We start from the raw sequence: 23,026 nt of genomic DNA on the forward strand, positions 1-23,026 counted from the left end.
ATTCAAAAGCAGCAACAACAACAGCAGAACAGCAATAACAACAACAATAAAAGGAAAAAGAAAAAAGAACACCAGCAGAGGCGAACTAAACAAAAATTACCAATAAGAGCGTAAGCGTAGCGTGAGGTGAGGCGTGAGCCAGAAAGAGAACGAGCGATTAAGCCGTGCCGAGGCAAAAGAATTCTTATTTCTTATTTCTATGCGGGAAACCGGGAGTTGGGAGACACTGGGAGACTTTAAGATGACCAGAGCCAGAGCCATGGCCACGACGACAGCAACAGTCAGCAGTAGCAGCAGCAAGTGAAGTGGGCCTGAAAGGCAGCCAAGTCAATGTTGCTAACGTTGTTGTTGTATTTTTATTGTTATTATTTTTATTTTTGTTGGTATAAGTTGCCGGTGGCTATAGAAGCTAGTCGAGTTACTAGCTGGCAAAGCAATGCGATGCGCAGCTTTTAGGCTGGGCCGAGTCATAGAGAAAACTTACCTCATGCAACAGCAACAAACTGCAAAAAGTTGTGTAGACAAATTACTGCAGGCAGACAATGAGCAGGAGCGAGAGAGAGCGTAAGCGAGTTAGAGAGAGGAAACCATGTTTTGTACAAGAAAATGAAAAACGAAACTGCAACAAGTGAAAAATATGCTATGAGAGCGACTGCAGCGGCGAGAAGCCAACAGGTAGAGCAAGTCAGCTGAGGTGCGCAGGCGGCAACAGCAACAACAACAACAACAACAAACTAAACAAGCTACCACATTTGGTACATTTATGACGCGCGCTCGAGAGAGCAAAGTCTCTCTTCTTGCTGTTTCTCCTTTCGGCCGTCTGTCCTTTTGCAGCAGCGCAGCAGCTCGAAACTCCAAAACCAGTAAAGCCAGTTCATATTTTTCTGAATTCTTCGCTCTCTTTTATTTTGCTCTCTTTCTGGCGCTCGCTCTGGCTTTGAGCTGAGGCCAGTTAGTTGAGTTGTGGAGTCGCTAACGTCAACGTCGTCGTATGCGCGTAAAACGTTTGACAAAAGTGAAGGTGCGTCGCCTCAGTTCGCTCCGCTCTCTTCGTCTGTCTCTATCTCTCTCTTGAGATCGATCGTTGCTCTAGCACCCGCTCACGGCGCCTACAAACGTGCGTTCCAACCAATAATACTACAATTTGTGTTTAGTGCCAACATAAATATAAATCTCAGATCAGTTCTTATATATATATATGTAATTATTACAAGAAAAATTCTGATCTAGCGCAGCTGTTAAAATTAAGTGCAGCCACGACTGCGTATTGGCCAACTCGCTGCCAACTCTGTGTGTTTTTGTGTGTGTGTAAGTGCATTTTTATAAGTGAAAAATTCCAACAACGTTGCTGCTGCAAAACCAAATACAAGAGCAAAATGAAGCAAAACAAGTTTTGCTAAAAAAGCAAAAAGAAAAAAAATGTAAAGAAAAATACAACAACAACAACAACAAAAAATTATGCTACCTCTGTGGCCACTAAAGATGTTGCATTTGTTTGTGTGCCTGTGTGTGTGCGCGTCTTGTATTCATTCTATACACGCTTATGAATACCAGCAGCTAGCATAAAGCCCCAATTAAAATATGTGACTAAAATATGGTAGGTTAAACTAAATTTACATAAACTCAACACTTAAATTTATTATGCATTTAATATTTATATGTTGCAACGGTATTGTAGGTTGTTAAACACGCCCAACTGCGCTTGCGCTTGCGCTTGCTTGTTGGCGTTTAAGGAAATTGAAAAGAATGTTCAAGCGTGGGGAAATATAAATACTCAACCTACCAGACACACATACATATATACACATCTATATCTATAACTGCCCGCAATAAGCAAAGCCAACTCTTAGTGTATATGGAAATATGAAAAACACGTTTAGCGTTGTCTTACAATAATAAAGTGAAAAGCGGCCATTAAAAAAAAAGACACAAATAAGAAAAGAGTCGCACTGGCTTGACATGCGATATACCCTTTAAATAAAATTTGCAATTTATGCCCAGACTTATGCATAATATTATTATGCAAAACTAGAAACTTGAAGGCTTTGCCTTTTTGTGAATTGATAATAGCTTTAAGACATAAATTTATTAGTTTGGACACCAAATACAGACAAGACAGGCGTCTCTAGATTAATCTATGCCGAAAACTAAAGCTAAACTGTGTGAAATTAATTTTATACATTAGCCTTTTGCAATTATGTTCAATTTGTAATAGAAAGTTTGAGGAGAGTTTCATTAATCTTTGTCTGCGTTTAGCTCTGTGGATTAATTATGTAATTTTTACCATAAACTTCAATCGTTAACATTTTTGGCTAACGCAAGTTGAAAGGCATAGTTTGAAAATAAATTAAAAAATTAATGCTTTGTTTCGGGCTCAAGCTTAAATATGTCAAACTTTTGTGTAGTGTTAAATTTTGAATAAATTTCGAAATTTCCTGCACACAAATTATAGAAAAGAGAATAACAAAAAGGCATATTACTCATGCAGGCGGCATTCAATACCAGACTAGAGATACACACACACACACACATATGCATATCTTTAGACACATTCCTGTCATGTTCAGCCAAAAACACTAAGCTAGCCGTGATAAAGAACAAAAAGAAAAAAGCAAAGAAAGAAAATCAATGGCAGGGCTGGGGCAACGGGAAACAACAACAACAACAAACAATACCATTAGAGCAGGTAGATTTTAAAGATTAATGAACGGGTTCAGCTACAGTAAGAAAAAAAAGCTTTGGACAACGACAAGAAATTTACGACGCATTTCAAGCTGCAAACACACACACACACATGTATGTCTAAAGCTATTTACATACACACACTTGGCTTAAAGATATTGGCTTTTGAATGTTGGTAACCAAAGTCAACCCACACAAAATAAAACAATGAACGCCCGCTTGCCTAGTTAGTTAGGCTCCATCAGCGCTGTCTCGTTTACAATAAATATATAGAGATATATATATATATGCGGTATATTGGTGTGTGTGTGCTGCTTAAAATAATAATTTTTATATTTATAGACATGTATATTTTCATATGCAGCAGCCCCAGACTCAATCAATCTGCAATCTCCGCTCCAACACGCTCTTGGTATTTTTTGTTTTTAATTTTTTGGGCTTTCTACCCACACAATCAAAATATTTGATCGTTAGTTAGTGATACTACACTCTCTGAACATGTGTCGAGTGTGGTTGGTTGGTTGGTTTGCTGCTTTGTTTTTCGTGCCTCATGAGTCTGCAAGTGGTTGAGTTAACAGTTTCATGCTTGACGAACTATGAAAGTGTTGATATGCTCAGTACCCCATAGGAGCACGAGCGGCAGCGATTTTAATTGAAATTGTTAGCTGGCGAGCATGATTTTATGCCTGGCTTTAATAAACTTAATCTAAGCTCATAATAATAATAGTAAATATTTATGAACAAATTGCAGTCTCTAAGCTTGAAGACTTTTATAACTTCTTAGCGTTGTGTTTGCTTTTCGTTTCAAATGTATTATTAACTTAACTTTCGTTTAATTAGCAAGATTTGCAAGTTTAATTAGCAAGAGTTTATAAAGAGATCACTTTATAGTGGAATATCATTTAGTTTTGAAAGGCTGTGATATATTTTTTAATCAAATAAAGTATCGAATGAGCCTTAGTGTAGTTTTTGTTTCATAAACTTTTAACTATGATAGCCCAGAAATTCCGCAGATTTTTATTAACTTAAGGCAAAAGCAGCTAGAAGTTTATTTTTAGTTCTTTAATTGGAATCGTGACAGCATTTAATGTATTTAGTGGCTAAAGAGTTTTGATTTTTAAAAATAACTTCGTTAACTCTTAATTTATTTTATTACCTATGAACGAATTGTTTAAAATTGCTTGAGATTAGCATATATTGATTTAATCTAAATTTAATTTGTAGCTCATATATTTTAATATTTTATTTAATATTTTGTTAACTTAACTAATTTTGCTTTATTTTCTTTTACTTGCAGGCGATTGTGCATAAAATGAATTTAGTAAATTAAATAAAATGACGCAGCTTAAGTGTCAAAAAAAAAGCGAACTAAGCCAAGTTGCATATAGAAACAAACTAAAGTGAGCAAATAATTAAGTGTGTTAACAATAACAAAGATAACTGTAAATACGCGCGGACGGGCAAACAGTTGGACCATCCTTCGATGATGCGCTCGCTGCCAACGCCACGCGCAGCGGCAAAAGCAGCAAGATGGCGACAATTGATGCAACTACTGCTGCTGCTGCTTGCCACAAGCGCCACACTGATGTGTGCAGCAGCAACAGAGCTGGCGGCGCCACGTGGCCGCAGCTATGCAACGACCTACGAGCAATATGCAGCGTTTCCCAGAAGACGCAGCTCCTCGCCGGCGGGTGAGATGCAGTCCCGTGCAGTGGACACTAGCGCGGACTTTGAAGTGCTGGAGGGTCAGCCACGTGGCACGCTGGTGGGCTATATACCCACCAAGCCCAAGTTTACGTATCGCTTCAATGAGCCACCGCGTGAGTTTACGCTGGATCAGATCACAGGCGAGATTAAGACCAACATGGTGCTGGATCGCGAGGGCATGCGCAGTCACTATGATCTGGTGGTGCTCAGCTCGCAGCCCACTTATCCCATTGAGGTGCGCATCAAAGTGCTGGACATTAACGACAATGCGCCGCAGTTTCCAGAGCCGAGCATAGCTGTGACCTTCTCGGAGAGCGCAGTGGCGGGCACGCGGCTGCTGCTGGATGCAGCTACCGACGCGGATACAGGCGAGAATGGCATAAGCGATCATTACGAGATAGTTGCGGGTAATGTGGATAGCAAGTTTAGGCTGGCGACAACCACAAATCCAGCGGGTGATACCAGCTACTTGCATCTGGAAACTACGGGCAACTTGGATCGCGAGAACTGCGGCTACTATCAGCTGAATATATCAGCTAGCGATGGCGGCACGCCCGCACGTCTGGGCTATCTACAAGTCAATGTATCCATACTGGATGTGAATGATAATCCGCCTATATTCGATCATAGCGACTATAGCGTCATATTGAATGAAACTGTTAAGCCAGGCACGCCAGTGCTGCAGGTTATGGCCTCAGACAACGATCTGGGTGACAATAGCAAGTTAACCTATTATCTGGCAGAGTCGGAGCAGCAGTTTACCGTAGATCCAGAAACCGGTGTCATCTCCACTACCGAGCAGCTGACCTGTCCGCAGCAGCAGGGCAAAGCGCAAGGTCAACGCAGTTGTGTTTTCACTGTCTTTGCGCGTGATCATGGCTCACCCCGACAGGATGGACGCACTTATGTTACAGTGAATCTGCTGGATACGAACGATCATGATCCAGCCATAAGCTTTCAATACTTTCCGCCCACTGGCAATGTGGCGACAGTGGATGAAAATGCCAGCAATGGCACAGTAGTGGCAGCTGTCTCCGTTAAGGACTCAGATGTGGGGCCCAATGGCGAAACTACTACACGCATCATAGCAGGCAATGAGCTGGGACACTTTCGGCTGGAGAAGACGCAGTTTCTGCATATAGTGCGAGTTAATGGCGTGCTCGATCGCGAGGAGATCAACAAATACAATCTAACAGTTGTGGCCATGGACAAGGGCACGCCAGCTAGAACAGCTATAGCTTATCTAATTATCGATGTCAATGATGTCAACGACCATGAGCCTGTGTTTGAAAAATCCGAGTATGCTGTGGTGCTGAGCGAACTGACGCCCCAGGGCAGCTTTGTTGCTTCCATAACAGCAACAGATGAGGACACGGGCGTCAATGCGCAGGTGCATTATGAAATTCTGTCTGGCAACGAGCTGCAGTGGTTCAGCATTGATGCCAGCACTGGTTTGATAGTCACACGCAGCTCGCTCGATCGTGAGCAGCAAGCGAGCGTTGAGCTGAGCATCTCCGCGCATGATGGTGGCCCGAATCCCAAGTATGCTTACACACAGCTGAAGCTGACCATACTCGATGAGAACGACGAGGCGCCGCAGTTTGTGCAGCAAGTGTTGAATGTAACGCTGCGCGAGGATGCCAAAGCGCCTGCGCTGGTGGCGCTGCTCTCGGCAACGGACAATGATCAGGGCACCAATGGCTCGGTGAGCTACAGTCTGGCGCCAGCTGTGGAGCGGCTGTATCCGCAGCAGTTCAGCGTGGATGCCATAACGGGTCAATTAATGACGCGTCTGTCGCTCGATCGCGAAACAATGGCAAACTATGAAGTCTATGTAATCGCACGCGATCAAGGCGCACCCGCGCCACAATCTGCCACCGCCACAGTCTATCTGAGCATAGGCGATGTCAACGATAACAGTCCAGTGTTCTATCCCAGGCATTATATATACACAGCGACGGCAGCTGAGCTCAAGCTGGGCTCAGCGCTGCTCAATGTCACGGCCACTGATCAAGATGCAGGCGATAATGCCTTAATTAGCTACAAGCTGCAGCCAGGCGCCGCCGAGCACTTCCAGCTGCATCCACAAACGGGCGCGCTGAGTCTAAAGTCACGCCCATTGCAGCCCTATTACCAACTGCGCGTTCAAGCGACCGATGCGGGTGGACGCAGCGCAGCTCAAGATGCCATTGTGGAGCTGCTGCTGCTGCTGCAAGACAAAGCTGAGCAGCTGCACTGCAGCAGCTACAATTTTCACATAGCCGAGGATCATGCTCAAGCTGCTTATGCGCCACGCGAAGTGGGACGCGTTGGTCAGTCGCTGCCTGCTCTGGAGTATCTCATCATTGCAGGCGATCCGCTGCTTAACTTTGCCATAGACTCACGCTCGGGACTCATAAGCACAGCTCGCCGCTTGGATCGTGAGCTGCAGTCGCACTTTGAGCTTACAGTGCTCGCTCGCAGCGGCGGCGGCGGCGGCGCCAGCGCGCGCTTTGTCTACGCCAAGTGTCAGGTGCATATAACAGTCTCCGATTTAAATGATAATGCGCCAATATTTGTGCAAGATCGCAGCACAGATGCGCCCATTTGGCTGGCAGAGAACACAGCTGTGGGACAGGAAATATTTCTAACGCGCGCCAGAGATCGCGATGCGGGTGTCAACAGTCACATAAGCTACAAGCTTATACATAATCCTGGCGAGCAATTTCGCATAAATGCTGCCACCGGCGTGCTCTATCTACAGCAGCCCATACGCTCCGAACCGGGCACAGTGTTGAACGTGGAGCTGCAGGCTTTGGATGGCGGCATGCCGCAGCTTAGCAGTCGCTTGAGTCTCTCTATTTATATAGCGGATGTTAATGATCATACGCCCGTATTCGATCACACCAGCTATGAAACTTCGCTGCTGGAAACCACAAAGCTGAATACGCGCTTCTTTGCTTTGGCTGCCTCGGACAGCGATTTGGCGCAGAATGCGCGCATCTCATATGAAATCATTGCAGGCAATGCTGCCGGCATGTTTGGCGTCTTTCCGGATGGTTATCTCTATGTGCGTGCTCTGCTGGATCGCGAGCAGCGTGACTACTACGCCTTGACTGTGGCCTGTCGAGATGCTGGCTCTCCAGCGCGCTCCTCGGTGGTGCCTGTGGTCATCCATGTGATTGATGAGAACGACAATGCGCCGCAGTTTAGCAACAGCACATTTACGTTTAGCATACCGGAGAACTCACCAGCGGATACATTTGTAGGCAAGCTTACCGCTTTGGATAAGGACATAGGCCGCAATGCTGAGTTGAGCTTTAGTGTAAGCTCGCCCAGCTTGGACTTTCTCATTGATACACACAATGGTTTCATCAAGACGCTGCGTTCATTTGATCGCGAAGCTTTGGTCGCTCGCAATGCCAGCGGCAATGGTGCCGATGTGAATGACAATGCGCCGGAATTTCTACGTGCGCCCTATGCTGTCACTATCAACGAAGGCGCTGCTGTTGGCACGCACATTCTTCATGTCTTCACACAAGATGCAGATGAGGGCTTGAATGGCGATGTCTTCTATACGCTTACAGCTGGCAATGAAGCCAAGCTCTTCCATTTGGACAGCGCTACTGGTCAGTTGAGTCTGGCGCGCAAATTGGATCGCGAAACGCAGTCGCTGCATCAGCTGCAGGTTGTAGCTAGAGATGCGGCGCTAAAGTCACCGCTAAGCGCCACCAGCAGCATCAGCATAACGGTACAAGATGACAATGATAATGCGCCGGAGTTTACGCAAACCAGCAGTGAAATCTCCATACTGGAGACAAGCGCAGTGGGCACCGAGTTGATGCGCTTTCGCGCCAGCGATGCAGACCAAGGCATCAATGCTCAAGTGGTCTTCAGCATTACGGCGGGCAATAGACGCGATACGTTCCACATCGACAGCATAAGCGGCAGTTTGTATTTGCACAAGTCGCTGGACTTTGAGGATGTTACACACTATACTTTGAACATAACTGCCGCCGATTGTGGCACGCCCTCGCTGTCGACTACGGTGCTCTACCAGGTCATTGTAGTGGATGACAATGACAATGCGCCCAGCTTTCCCAGCACCGCCATAGTGCGGCAGATTAAAGAGGGCATTGCCTTGAAGACACCCATTGTGACAGTCACCGCAGATGATCCGGATGCGGGGCTGAATGGCAAGGTGACCTACAGCATACGCCGCCAGGAGCCGGAGCTTATGGGTGGTCGTCACTTTGGCATCAATACGCAGTCCGGTGTCATTTATACACTGCGCGAAATTGATCGCGAGTCTATAGACAACTTTCGTTTGACTATTGTAGCCACAGATCAGGCACAGCCTGCGTCCAGGCAGCTGTCCACTGAAAAGCTCGTCACTGTTATCGTCGAGGACATCAACGACAATGCGCCCATCTTTGTCTCCATGAATGCCGCTGTGTTGCCTGCACCCAGCAATGCCAGTCGAGCGCTGCAGGTGATGCGCGTGCTGGCGCGTGATGCAGACTCCTCCAGCAATGGTCTGGTCACATACGAAATTGTGAGCGGCAACCAGGAGCTGTTCCGCCTGCAACGCAACACGGGCGTGATTACGCTCACCCCACAGTTTCAGCTGCAGTCCAAGCAGGAGGTGCGCTATCAGCTGGCGCTGAAGGCCACCGACGAGGCCAGCGGTGAGCGCAAGAGCAGCGAAACTTACATCACACTCATTACTCCCGGACTCGGCGATGAGGCGCCTCGCTTCGAGCAGCACAATGCGCTCTTTGGCGCTGTCTATGAGAACGAACCCATTGGCACTTCTATACTAACGGTTAGTGCGCAGCTGGATGCTGCTGAGATTGAATATTATGTCAGCAATGTGACCAGCTCGCGCTCCGCTGGCCACAACAGTTCGGAGCAAGTGGATCGTTTGTTCGATATCGATGCCAAGCTGGGCATTCTGTCCACTGCCGTGGAGCTGGATCGTGAGGCGGGACCGCCCAACTATGAGGTGGATGTCTATGCCGTTGCTTTGGGTGGCAAGCCGCGCACAGCGCATACCAAGGTGAGTGCTACACTGCAAAAAATTATGTGAATTAAATTGAGTTTGCTTAAAAGGTAAACAAAAGCTTTGAAGCTTTAGAGCCAAAAAATAAATATTTTTAAAATTTATTTCGTTATTTCTGAAAGTAATAATTTAATAATTATATTAATAATAATTTAATTCATTAAGCTTCAAAGCTTATTAATTGTTTGTTATTTCCAACAGAATTGCTCTGCATTTCTAAAAAGCAAAAGGTTTGCAAATTGTTTAATCATTTCCAAAAAAGAACTTTTATAATAGAGCAGAATTTAAATAATATGTATATATTTATGGTTCGTATACTAAAAAATTCATAACAAATTTTTAGCATAATAGGCTTATTAGCATTTCAAATATGTTGGAATATTTGTTGACAAATTTGTATAATTAGAAGAATATTTGGTATTTTCGATACAGTCAAATGCTTTGAGCTTTGATTTAGTCAGCTGCTTTTCTTTCGGTGTACTGGCGACCCAATAGTGCATTCGGCTGTGCTTGCTTTTGTTGCAAGGGAGTCCGAGCTCGAGCTCTTATCAGTTGCAAGTTGGCAACGCACTAATGCGCTTTTAATGTCTACGGCAGATATGAATTGTTGATTACACGCATCCAGCCAGGGCTTAAATGCAAATGCAATACATACACACATATATACGTGTGTGTGTGTGTGTGTGTGTTTGCCTGTCGACCCTTTTACCAGACTTTCTACTGAATGAGAAGAGCAGCGCGACTTGAGACTTGCTGCTAAAAAATCTCGCCAAGCAGCCTAAATGGGCCGCAGGGATAAAATTATAATAAGTTATTCCATTGGCAGTTGGGGCTTTAATTACGGGTAATACGCCACAAAAAAGTTCCTGCTGCTTGCAGAGCCACTGAAGCGCCGTCTATGGCTGCTTTATGCTTTTTTGTTTTGTTTTTTAGAGTTTAGTGATTTTCGATCGCTGTCGCGTCAGTAGCTTGGGCTGCAGCCTTGTGGCAAGCAGAGCAGCGGCTCAAAATGTTCGACTGTTTTAGACAGCCAATGAAATAAAAGAAACTCACGACACAAAGCAGAGACTCTCGACTCGACTCACGCTTGCTGCTTGGCTCTTGGCTGTTGCTCTGAAATCTTTGTCGCTTCTCTCTCTCCCTTTTGGTCAATCCAAGGGGGTGCGCATTCGTAGGTATGCCACAATGCAGATGCAAATGTTTAGTCAGTTTTAAGCTCTGTGTCATTTCAATAGTTTAGTCCATGTAATGTGTGTGTGTTGCATATAAATTTATAAACATGCGTTGTTGGCTGCCACTGCAGCTTGCGTGCTAAAAGTATTTCAATCAAATTCATTGTTTCTTTGATTTAAAACGATTGCCATGTTTTCTTTTATGCCAGGCTGTGGACTCTTTTTTTATATTTTATTATACACTTTGTTTTTAGAGCAAGAGATTAAAAGGGTATGCTAAAGTTATAGATAGCTAACAGCTTCAAGTACAAATTTGCATCTAATTTTAAAATTTTTAATGCCCAAAGCTACGATATAAATTTGCAACTAAACGCTTAACGCTCTTTTTGGCTTGTAAGACTTAAAACTATTAAATTAAATATTTTTGGAAATGTCAAATTATTAATTACAATTCATTTTTTAAGCAAAACTTAGTGTAGTTACCTTTATAATTATAAGTTCTATTATAAAAACGAGTCAGTAATGATTTATGTTTCAATTTCTTTCTTTAATTTGATCATTCTTAAATTTAATTTTGTATAACAATTAAGATTAATGTTTATACTCTGGCACTTTCTTTTACAGATCAAAGTTACCATAATGGATAAGAACGACAGTCCACCTAAATTTCTAGACATGCCCTTGGTGTTTAATGTCAGCGAAGATTTAGAGATTGGCCATACCGTAACCACAATACGCGCTACAGATCCCGATCCAGACATTATGAGCACTATGATCTTCTCGCTGATCGACGGACACGATGGCAAATTTCTACTGGAACCCACAAGCGGCAGGCTGCAGCTGAAGGACACGCTCGATCGCGAAACGAAGGCCAAGTACGATATGCGCATACGAGTGAGCGATGGCGTGCAGTATACGGAAACGAATGTCATAATAAATGTAAGTGCGCTGCTATATATCAATATAGTAATTAATTTGTTTACTTTTTTAAATTGACAGGTGGATGATACGAATGACAATGCGCCTGTGTTTGAGGAAACAGTTTACTCGTTTGATATACCAGAGAATGCGCCGCGTGGCTATCAAGTGGGTGAAGTTGTAGCCAAGGATGCGGATCTCAATCAGAATGCGCAAGTGTCCTATGCAGTGCTATCCGACTGGGGCAACGATGTGTTCAGTCTGAATCCGCAGACAGGCATGTTGACGCTAACAGGCAGACTGGATTACGAGGAGGTAAGCACAAAGAGTTGGAGTGTGGCAATAGCTTAAATTATATTTATTTGTATAGGTGCAACACTACATACTCATAGTGCAGGCGCAGGATAATGGCCAGCCCAGTTTATCCAACACTATTGTGGTCTATTGCAATGTCATTGATTTGAATGACAATACGCCGCTGTTCGATCCCATGAGCTACTCGAGTGAGGTCTACGAAAATGTGCCCATAGGCACTGAAGTCGTTACAGTCTCAGCCAAGGACATTGATTCAGGTTTTTACTTTACTTGCTACGCAGTCGAATTTGTGCATTAATTGACTTTTTATTTCTAGGCAACAATGGACGCATTGAGTACAGCATAACTGGCGGCGATTTAGCCAATGAATTTGAGATCCATAGCAATGGCTCCATTAACACGCGTCGTCAACTCGATCGCGAGAGCCGCGCTAATTATGCTTTGACCATAACAGCGCGTGATTGTGCGGATGAAATCTCCACGTACAGCGAGCTGGAGTTGAAGCAGCTGAAGACTGAAACGCGCACGCCGCGACGCTATCGAAGCCAGCAACAAAATCAGTTCTTGGCCACGCAGAAGCAGCAACGTTTGTCCTCAACGGTGCAGGTAAAGAGCAAGCAAAGGCAACAACTGCTAAAAAAGCAAAGGAATTAAAAGAAATATTGTTGGACTTGACCAACAAAGCCTTGACTGGCAGCATGTTTGTTGCCTAGTGTTTATATAAACTTGTATTACTTTTGCTAAACTATATTTTGGCTTCTCTGCAGGTTATCATATCCATCAGGGATGTAAACGATGAGGCGCCGGTGTTTGTCAGCGCCAATGAGACAGCGATTATGGAAAATGTAGCCATCAACACAGTTGTGTTTACAGTCAAAGCCATTGACAACGATGATGGCTACAATGGCTACATCGAATATATACTCAATGGCCAGGATGAGCAGCAGCAATCCTATAGCGCGCTGCCCTTTACACTCAATCCCACCGACGGCGTGCTACGCGTTGCTGCTGCACTGGATCGGGAGCTGCAGTCCAGCTATAGCTTGAATATAACAGCGCGTGATCGTGGCATGCCGCCGCTGGTGTCGGCCACGCAATTGAAAATCAAAGTAATGGACGAGAACGACAATATGCCAGTGTTTGATCCCAAGCAGTATTCAGCAGCAGTGGCGGAGAATGCCAGCATAGGCGCCATGGTGCTGCAGGTGTCGGCTACGGATATGGATGAGGGTGATAATGGACGCGTGCGTTACTCCATAGTGGCGGGAGATCAGAATAGAGATTTCAGCATAAGCGAGGACACTGGCATAGTGCGCGTGGATAAGAATCTGAACTATGAGCGCAAGGCGCGTTATGTTTTAACTGTTAAGGCGGAGGATTGTGCGCTGCAGGCGCAGGCGAGTGACACAGCTGAGCTGATTATCAATATACTGGATATAAACGACAATCGTCCTACATTTTTGGATTCGCCTTATATAGCGAGAGTTATGGAGAACACACTGCCGCCCAATGAAGGCTACGTGCTGACTGTTAAAGCCTACGATGCGGATACGCCGCCGCTCAACTCGCAAGTGCGCTATTTTCTCAAGGAAGGCAATGCAGATTTGTTTAGAATCAATGCATCCACTGGAGAAATTGTGCTGCTGCGTGCGCTCGATCGCGAGCAGCAAAGCGAGTACATACTAACGCTTGTTGCCATGGATCAGGGCTCGCCACCGCTTTCGAATACAGGCATAGTGCGTGTTGAGGTGCAGGATCTAAACGACAATGAGCCCAAGTTTGAGCTGCAGGCTTACCAAGCGTTAGTCATGGAACAGCTGCCAGTTGGAACGCTAGTGCTGCAGCCTGTTTGTCGTGATGCGGACGCAGGACTGAATGCCAAGCTGCGTTATAGTCTGCTGGGCGCGCATAGATCACATTTTGTTATAGATGCGGACACGGGTGAGATCAGCACAGCTCTAATGCTGGATCGTGAGCAGCTGGCGCGCTACGAGCTCACACTGATGGCTCAAGACAGCAGCATAACCGAACCACGCGCCAGCTCCGTGAACTTGACTATACTTGTGGGCGATATAAACGACAATGCGCCCCGATTTGATGCCAGCAGCTATAGTATAGTGCTGCCGGATAATATACGCGTAGGCGAATTTGTTTTTGGCGCGCAAGCTCAGGATGCGGATGAGGGCAAGAACTCGCAGCTGAGCTACAAGCTGAGTGGACACGATGCGGAATACTTTGAGCTGCAGCCCAGCAGCGGCGTGCTGAGACTTAAGCGTGAGCTGCCCAAGCTGCAAGCGGACACCAAGCTGCAGCTAATGATTGAGGCCAGCGATCAAGGCGCACAGCCGCTCAGCGCCAAAGCAAGTCTGACGCTGCAGTTTAGAGCGGCGTCGCTATTTCCTGTGTTCGCGTACATGCCGCAGCTGCAGTTTACGCTGCCAGAGGATGTGCCCGTGGGCAAGGCCATAGTCAAGTTGTCCGCCAGCAGCGCCAAGAAAAGCGGCATTAGCTATCAAATTGTGGGCGGCAATTTGGGCAATGCAGCGGTCGTTGATGCTGCCAGCGGTTTGGTGAGCGTTGGCGCCGCCGGCCTGGACTACGAGCTTACACAGCAATTCGAGCTGTGGCTAGCAGCTTTGGATGCGGATAATCCTAGTCTGCGCACTGTCACGCAGCTGCTTATCAATGTCACCGATGTCAACGACAATGCGCCGCAGCTGCAGCAGCTAATTTACCAAGCGCAAATCTTTGAGGAGGAACCACCACCACAGCTGGTCGTAGCAGTCAAAGCTACGGATGCAGATGCTGGCAGCAATGCTGAGCTAAGCTACAGACTGCGTCACGACTACGAGGGCAGCTTTGAAATCGATGAGCATGGTGAGATTTATACAACGCAGCGTCTGGATCGCGAGCAGCTGGACAGCTATGCTTTGGTAGTGGAGGCTTTGGATCAGGGCGTGCCTCAGCTGACAGGCTCGGCTACAGTGCTGCTGCAGCTGCTGGACAAGAACGACAATCCGGCCTAAGTTTACGCGTCTGTATGCGCTAAATGTGAGCGAAAGCGCGCAAGTGGGCAGCTTTGTTATTAGAGTCACCTCATCCGACTTGGATCTGGCCGAGAATGCCAATGCTAGCTACAGTTTTAGCGAAAATCCTGGCGAGAAGTTCAGCATCGAAGCGCAGAGCGGCAACATAAGCGTTGCCGGGCAGTTGGATCGCGAGCAGCAGGAGGAGTATTTGCTCAAAGTGGTGGCCACCGATGGTGCTTGGCGTGCCGAGACGCCCATTACCATAAGCATACAAGATGAGAACGACAATGCGCCGGAGTTTGAGCATAGCTTCTATAGCTTTAACTTTGCTGAGCTGCAGCCCAAGGCGGTTGCCTTTGTGGGCCAACTGCTGGCCACAGATCGCGATAAGCAGGGACCCAACTCACTCATCTCTTATGCCTTACAGACGCCCTCGCCTGTCTTCAGCGTCGATCCAGCCACTGGCAACATTTACAGCAAAACCAGACTGAAGTACAAGCACTCGCGGCTGAGCAGCTCGCCGGAGAACATGTTCGCCTTCACTGTGCTGGCCACGGACAATGGCAAGCCGCCGCTGTATAGCGAGTGTCTGGTGCAGATCAACATTGTGGATGCCAACAACAATGCGCCGCAGTTTGCGCAGTCGCGCTACATAGCAGCGCTGCCGGCGCAGGCGACAGCAGGTCAACGCTTGATACAAGTGCATGCAGTGGATGAACTCGATGTGGGTGTAAATGCGGAGCTGCTCTACAGTTTGGTTGGCAGCAATGCCAGCGCTCACTTTAGCATAAACAAGCACGATGGCTGGCTCAGTCTGGCGCAGCGCGTGGATCTGCCGCTCTATGAGGAGCTTGAGCTGCGTGTGCTGGCAACAGATCGCGGCGTGCCCGCTCAGTCAGCAGAGACGCGTGTGCGTGTGGTTGTCACACCTGAGAATGCGCATGCGCCGCAGTTTAGCGCTGCCAGCAATCAGGTTATAGTGCCGGAGAACGAGCCAGTGGGCTCCACCATCATCACAGTCAGCGCTACGGACAAGGATCGTGGACCCAATGGCATGTTGCTTTATTCCTTTGCGGGTGGCAACGAACGCGGCGACTTTGCCATCAATGCGGAGTCGGGCGCCATAAGCATTCTGCAGCCGCTGGACTACGACACGCTGCAGGATTATCAGCTGAACATAAGTGTGCGCGATCTGGGCTACAAGCCACGCTCAGCGCAAGCTTTGCTCACCATCATTTTAACCGATGTCAATGACAACCCGCCGCTGTTCAATCAAACGAATTATGTCGCCTACATTGAGGAGAACAAACCGCCTGGCAGCTTTGTCTACCAAGCTCATGCCACAGACAAGGATTCGTTGAAGAACGCAGTCATACAATATGCGCTGCTGCTGCCCAGCGCAGAGGATCAGCAGCTGTTCAGCATTAATGCGAGCAGTGGCGCAATCTATGCGGCCGCCAGCTTTGACTACGAGCAGCGACGCGTCTACAATTTGCAGCTGCGCGCGCGTAATCCGGACTCCACAATGGAATCCTTTGCTGCACTTCAAGTGCAGGTGCTGGGCGTAAACGAGTTCTATCCACAATTTGTGCAGCCCGTGTTTCACTTTGATGTCTCGGAGAGCTCTGCACCCGGGCACCAGCTGTGGGCTCAGTGCAGGCAACGGACAAGGACAGCGGCGCAGATGGCGAAATCTATTATTTGCTTGTGGGCGCCAGCAATGACAAAGGCTTTGGCATTGACGCTCACAGCGGACAGTTGCGTGTGGTGCGCTCCTTGGATCGCGAGACGCAGAATCGCGTTGCACTCATGGTGCTGGCCAAGAACTATGGCAGCATACGTGGCAATGATACGGACGAGGCGCAGGTCATAATTAGCATTCAGGATGGCAACGATGCGCCGGAGTTTGTGCAGCGTCTCTATAGCGCCAGCATTACGGAAGATGCAGCTGTGGGCACTTTGGTCACCCAAGTGCGCGCCGTGGACAAAGATGTGCGCGTGCAGAATAATCAGTTCAGCTACAGCATCATCAATGGCAATGTGGCGCAGCGTTTCAAGATCGATGCGCAGTCGGGTGAGATTAACACCGCAGCCGCGCTGGATCGCGAGCAAATGTCACACTATGAGCTCACCATAGGCGCCATAGACACGGGTTTGCCGCCTCAAACGGGCAGCTGCCAGGTGCGCATTTCCATTGAGGATATTAACGACAATGCGCCTGCCTTTGCGCCCGAAGATTTGCTGGGCTACATCAACGAGAATGCGCCGGCGGGCAGCAGCATTATGCAGCTAAAGCCACAGGATGCGGATTTGCCGCCCAATGGCGCGCCGTTCAGCTTTGAGCTGCTGGGTGGACAACACAGCAGCTGGGTGAGCCTGCATAGGCAAAGCGGCGTGCTGAGCGCGCTGCGCAGTTACGATCGCGAGTCCAATCCGCAGCTGGAGCTGCTCATTGCCGTCTCGGACAGCGGCAAACCGCCGTTGACTTCGCAGCATAAGCTGCGCATTCAAGTGCTCGATCAGAACGATAATCCTTCGACGCCGCGTGAGCTGCAGCTGCTGTTGCATAGCTTCGATGCAGCGCTGCCAGCGCATATCAAACTGGCGGATGTGCGTCCCAATGATGTGGATCAGCTGGGCGACTACAGCTGCCGCTTTGCAGCGCCGCAGCAGCAGCAGCAGGCGCTGAGTCTCAGCAATGGCTGCGAGTTGTTTGCTCAAGCCGCCAGCGTGCCCTCGAGCTTCAACTATCAACTGCTAGGCAACGATGGCAAGCATGAGGATGTCAGCTATAAGCTGCAAGTCAACTTGCAACTGCTGCGCAATGACAGCTTGCAACATACGGTGTCCATGCTCATTAGCAACATAAGCGCTGCACAGTTCCTGTCGCAACATTTTGTGCCCATGCAGCAGCTGCTCAACTCGCGTCTGCAGCCCAAAGCCAAGCTCAGCATCTACACCTTGTTGGAGTCGCCCAGTCACAATGACACGCGCACCAATGTCCAAGCTCTGCTGCTGGCCAGCACTCCCAGTGGAGCGCTGCTCTCCTCGCAGCAACTGCTGCAGCTGCTGCAGCAACAACGCGCTGCTTTGGCCAATTTGCTGCCGCATGAGCTCACCCTCGGCTACGATCCCTGCTCCGCCGGCGATGTTTGCCTCAATGGCGCTCAATGCAGCGCCAGCTTGCAGCTGCTGCCCACTCATAGTCTGCGCATTGTGGACAGCCCCAAGCTGATTCTCACTGCACCTCACATTGAGCATCAGCTCAACTGTCAGTGCGCTGCTGGATTTGCTGGCGCTCAATGCTCGCGTCGTCAGGATCCCTGTCAGCCCAATCCCTGCCAGGCGCAAACTCAATGCCGCCGCTTGGGTCTCGACTATCAGTGCGAGTGTCCACCACATCGCGAGGGCAAGCACTGCCAGCTGACGCGCAGCGATGTCTGCTGGACCAAGCCTTGTCGCAATGGCGGCAGCTGTCAGCGCAGTCCCGATGGCGCCTCCTACTATTGTCTCTGTCGTCCCGGCTTTCGTGGCAGTCAGTGTGAGTCTGCGGCCGATTCGTGTCGTCCTAATCCTTGCCAGCATGGCGGCCACTGTCTGGCGCTGCAGCCTGGCTACAAGTGCAGCTGTCCCGCTGGGCGCTTTGGACGCCACTGCGAGCGGCTGAGCTACGGCTTTGAGCCGCTTTCATTCATGAGCTTCGGCACGCTGGACGCCACCACCAATGACATATCCATTGTCTTTGCCAGCACCAAGCCCACAGCGCTGCTTGCCTACAACTATGGCCTGCCCAGCGGCGGACGCTCCGATTTCTTGGCCATCGAGCTGGTGCGTGGTCAGGCTTACTTTTCCACTGGTGGCGCTCGCAGCGCCATTACCAGCCTGGTAGCTGGACGGAATTTGGCCGACGGCAGCTGGCACAAGGTCACAGCCACGCGCAATGGACGCGTCATGTCCCTGAGCGTGGCCGAGTGCACGGACTCCGGCGATGTGTGCGCCGAATGCGCGCCCAATGATCCCAACTGCTATGCCGATGACTTTGGACCTGTGGCGTAAGTTTTTCAATAAATCATTTTAATTTTGCAAATCAATCAATCAATTTCAATAATTAGTTTTGATAAATCTTAAATTTAAACTAAATTTGTATTTTAAGCTTAACTTTTTTTTTCTGCCTCAGAGCTTTATCGATTTTTGTTTTTTAAAGAGAGCACAAATTTAAAGCAAATGTAATGCTTAGAAATATTTTATTAAATTGTTTCATAGTAGTTATTAAACAAATGCCAACAGGAACGTTTGTTTAAACAATTTAAATACGATAGTTAATGAAAGTTAACGGCTTACATTATGTTTAATGAAGTCAAACCAAAACCCAACCCAAGCCAACCCACGCAGATCGTAAGATGCACATTGAGCGCTCTCTCAGCTCTATCCACAATGGAGAGAAGCTCTCGCTAGCTTGTCGCTCTTGACCTCTGAGGGGCTTGTGCTCTCACCTTCTGTTCTCGCTCTGAGATCAATGTGAGTGAGTGGGGTGGGAGTTAAGCCAGCCGGCGACGCCCCCAAGGCACTTCAGTTGTGTTTGGACCGCCGCCGACTAAACAAGCAGTGAACAATAATTATAAATAATGTAAACACATTTGCTTATAAACAAGCTATTGAGCTACTTTGCTTAAGTTAATATAACACACATGTTCTTGATGCTACTAAGTCTTTGTTATTAAAATAGCAACTTTCGCCAAATTCTTGGCAGTTTGCATGAAATTTGTATTCAAATAGTAATTGGCTTTATTTTGCTATTAATTTGCGCTCCAAATGTTTTGAATACAAATCGCTTGTAAAAAACTCCATTAAATGAGTTTCTATTAACTTAAATTACTGGTGAAAGTTCAAATTTTATGCCTCATATGTGAAAGTAATTAATTTTTGCATTTAATTTGCTTTTCAATAGGCCTTTTGTTTATAAAATATAAGAGCTAAAATGCTGTCAACTAGTTTTATTATTACATTAATATTTAATAATTTTATTCAGGGTCTACAGCTGATTTATATAAAAAGTCAATTAATAATTAAATTTACATTTCATTGCAGCACCTTGAACTTCAATAAGCAACCGCTGCTGATAGGCGGACTGCCGTCGGCGGATGCTGCACTGGAGCGTCCGGGACAGATACAAAGCGACGATCTGGTGGGCTGTGTGCACAGTGTGACGATCAATGGACGCGCCTTGAACTTGAGTGCGCCACTGCAGCAGCAAGGAATTTTACCAGGATGCAGGCGTCAGGCTTGCGAGCCAGCGCTGGCGGCGGAACGTTGCGGCAACTATGCGGAGCAGTGTGTGGATCGCTGGTCAACAGCGCTGTGTCAATGTGGTGGACAACTGCAGGCGCCCAATTGTGGCGCCGCCTTGGAGGCCATGACGCTAGGTGCTGGTGGCTTTCTGGAGTTCAAGCTGACGGCGCAGCATCGACGCATGCAGCTGCTGGATGGACTATACAAAGGGCAGAGCGCATGGAGCAGCAGCAGCTTCAATAGCAGCCTGGGAGCGCCCAAGCAGCTGAGTCTAATGTTCCGCACACTGAAGCCGCAGGGATTGCTGCTGTATGCGGCGACCAATCAGATGTACACATCGCTAACGCTGCAGGCTGGACAACTGGTCTACTACTCCAAGCAGCAGCTGAGCATCAACATGACGCTGTCGACAGCCAATCAGCTGAACGATGGCGCTTGGCACAATCTGAGCCTGCAGAGTCAGAGTCGCGCGCTGCACTTGCTCATCGATGGACAGCGCGTGGGCGATGAGCTGGATGCCGCGGGCGTGCATGACTTTCTCGATCCGTATCTGACGCAGTTGAGCGTGGGCGGCGCACATGACTCCAGTCTGGCTGTGGACAGCTTTGTTGGCTGCATAGCCAACTTTAGCATCAACAATGAGCTGCAGCCGCTGACTGGCAATGGCAGCATCTTTCCTCAGCTGCTGCAGCATGGTGAAGTCAGCGCTGGTTGCTCCGGCGCCGAAATGGGCATTGATGCTGCGCAAGTTGCGGATCCTTTGAGCATTGGCATTACTTTGGTGATTGTCTTCTTTGTCATCCTGGCTGTCGCCATCTTTGGCTCCTATATCATTTATCGCTTTCGCGGCAAGCAGGAGAAGATTGGCAGCCTCAGCTGTGGCGTGCCAGGCTTTAAGCTTAAGCATCCCGCTGCGGCGGTGAGTCAGAGCCAAGCGGATCATGTGCTTACGCGTAATCTGCATGCGGGCGATGCGCCTGCTGCGCTGGTGGGCAATGCTGAGCATCTGCGTCCGCCGCCGCCTGCGCATCATATGAATGCACCCGAGCTGTTGACCAAGAAGTTCAAGGAGCGCAGCGAGCTAACACCCAGTGCAGAGCTGGCGCAGCCTCAACAGCGTCCACAACGTCCGGACATCATCGAACGCGAGGTGGTGGGCAAACGTGGAGAGGAGCAGCATCATTTGGCCATGGCGCCGCCCAATGCGCTGCATGCGCTCGATCATGCTGGCTCCGTGGACATGGGCTCGGAGTATCCGGAGCACTATGATCTGGAGAACGCCAGCTCCATAGCGCCCTCGGACATCGATATCGTCTATCACTACAAGGGTTATCGCGAAGCTGGCGGCATGCGCAAGTACAAGGCGACCACGCCCCCTGTCAACGCCTACACGCATCATAAGCAATGCGCCGTTTGTGCCGCGCGTGCCCGCACCCAATCCCAATCAGAGCAATCAGCAGCAGGCGCCATCGAGCAGCTCACGCACGCATCAGACGACGCCGCTGGCGCGCCTGTCGCCCAGCTCGGAGCTGAGCTCACAGCAGCCGCGCATCCTAACGCTGCATGACATCAGCGGGAAGCCGCTGCAGAGCGCGCTGCTGGCCACCACCTCCAGCTCGGTGGGCGTGGGCAAGGATGCGCTGCATAGCAATAGCGAGCGCAGTCTGAATAGTCCGGTCATGTCGCAGCTCAGCGGGCAGAGCTCCAGCGCTAGTAGACAGAAGCCAGTGGTGCCGCATGCAGCGCCGCAGCAGAGCAGCTTGGGTGGCCTGACAGCTGAAGAGATTGAGCGACTCAATGGACGGCCCAGAACTTGCAGCTTGGTCTCCACGCTGGATTTGTCGTCAAGCAGCGAAGCGCCGCGTGTTTCCAATGGCGGTCTGCACATGGCGCTGGGCGGCGATGTCGATGCACACAGCTCCACTTCGACGGACGAAAGCGGCAACGATAGCTTCACCTGCTCGGAGATAGAGTATGATAACAATAGTCTGAGCGGCGATGGCAAGTACTCCACCAACAAGAGTCTGCTCGACAGTCGCAGTCCAGTGGCGCGTGCGTTGAGCGGCGAGCCTGGACGCAATCCCAGCGCAGTCAAAACTCCGCCCATACCCATGCACGCCTACGATGGCTTTGACTCCTCGTTTCGTGGCTCGCTCAGCACGCTCGTCGCCAGCGATGATGACCTGGCGCATCATCTAAGCGGCATCTATCGCAAAACTGCAGGCGCTGCTTCGCCCTCAGCCACCACGCTGGGCTGGGAGTATCTGCTGAACTGGGGACCCAGCTATGAGAACCTCATGGGCGTCTTCAAGGACATTGCCGAGCTGCCCGACAGCGCGCAGCAGCAGCAGCAACAACAACAACAGCAGCAGCAGCAGCAGTCCTCGCAGCAATCCGTGTCCACTCTGCGTATACCCAATGTACAAAAAGCCACAGAGGAGTATGTCTGATAATAAATATAAGCAATAGCTCCTCTATATATAGTTAGTTAGGTTAGTTTAGTTTAGTTAGCTAGTTTGTCATATTTGATTTTTCGCCTTTTAAGCTTAAGCGCTGCCATTTTCATTTTGTAATGTACAACGAAAGAAACGTAATGTTTAAACATCTTATATAGTTGCAATTAAACAATCTATAGCTATTTATTTTTACTTACTTTACAACTTATACGTATCACACGCCTTGTATCAAGGTCTCACATCCTAGGCATATTACAAGTATAGCGAAGAGGCCCTCAAAATAAGTAACAAAACAGTAAAACTCTAAAAAAAAGTTAAAACAAAAATACAAAATTTAATCTATAAAATGTAATTTGAACTTCTTAAGAACTTAAAGTACAATTTTTTTTATTGAATTGAATGCTAATTTTTATTGAA

The 23,026-nt window shown here is 48.2% G+C and overlaps 1 protein-coding gene across 1 annotated transcript; it reads left to right on the forward strand.

Moving 5' to 3' along the window:
• The first annotated feature begins 970 nt into the window (after nucleotides 1-970).
• Nucleotides 971-22,955, forward strand: LOC108607604 (cadherin-related tumor suppressor). The gene is given in 11 exon segments (XM_017998508.2): nucleotides 971-1,597; nucleotides 3,980-9,427; nucleotides 11,227-11,541; nucleotides 11,602-11,835; nucleotides 11,891-12,092; nucleotides 12,152-12,441; nucleotides 12,603-14,855; nucleotides 14,857-16,506; nucleotides 16,509-18,916; nucleotides 19,953-21,554; nucleotides 21,556-22,955. Coding segments are annotated over 10 exon segments (15,264 nt in total). The 5' UTR covers nucleotides 971-1,597; nucleotides 3,980-4,165; the 3' UTR covers nucleotides 22,604-22,955.
• The last annotated feature ends 71 nt before the right edge of the window (nucleotides 22,956-23,026 follow it).

The sequence above is a fragment of the Drosophila busckii genome, chromosome 2L, assembly GCF_011750605.1.
Source record: "Drosophila busckii strain San Diego stock center, stock number 13000-0081.31 chromosome 2L, ASM1175060v1, whole genome shotgun sequence".
Lineage (NCBI taxonomy): Eukaryota > Metazoa > Arthropoda > Insecta > Diptera > Drosophilidae > Drosophila > Drosophila busckii.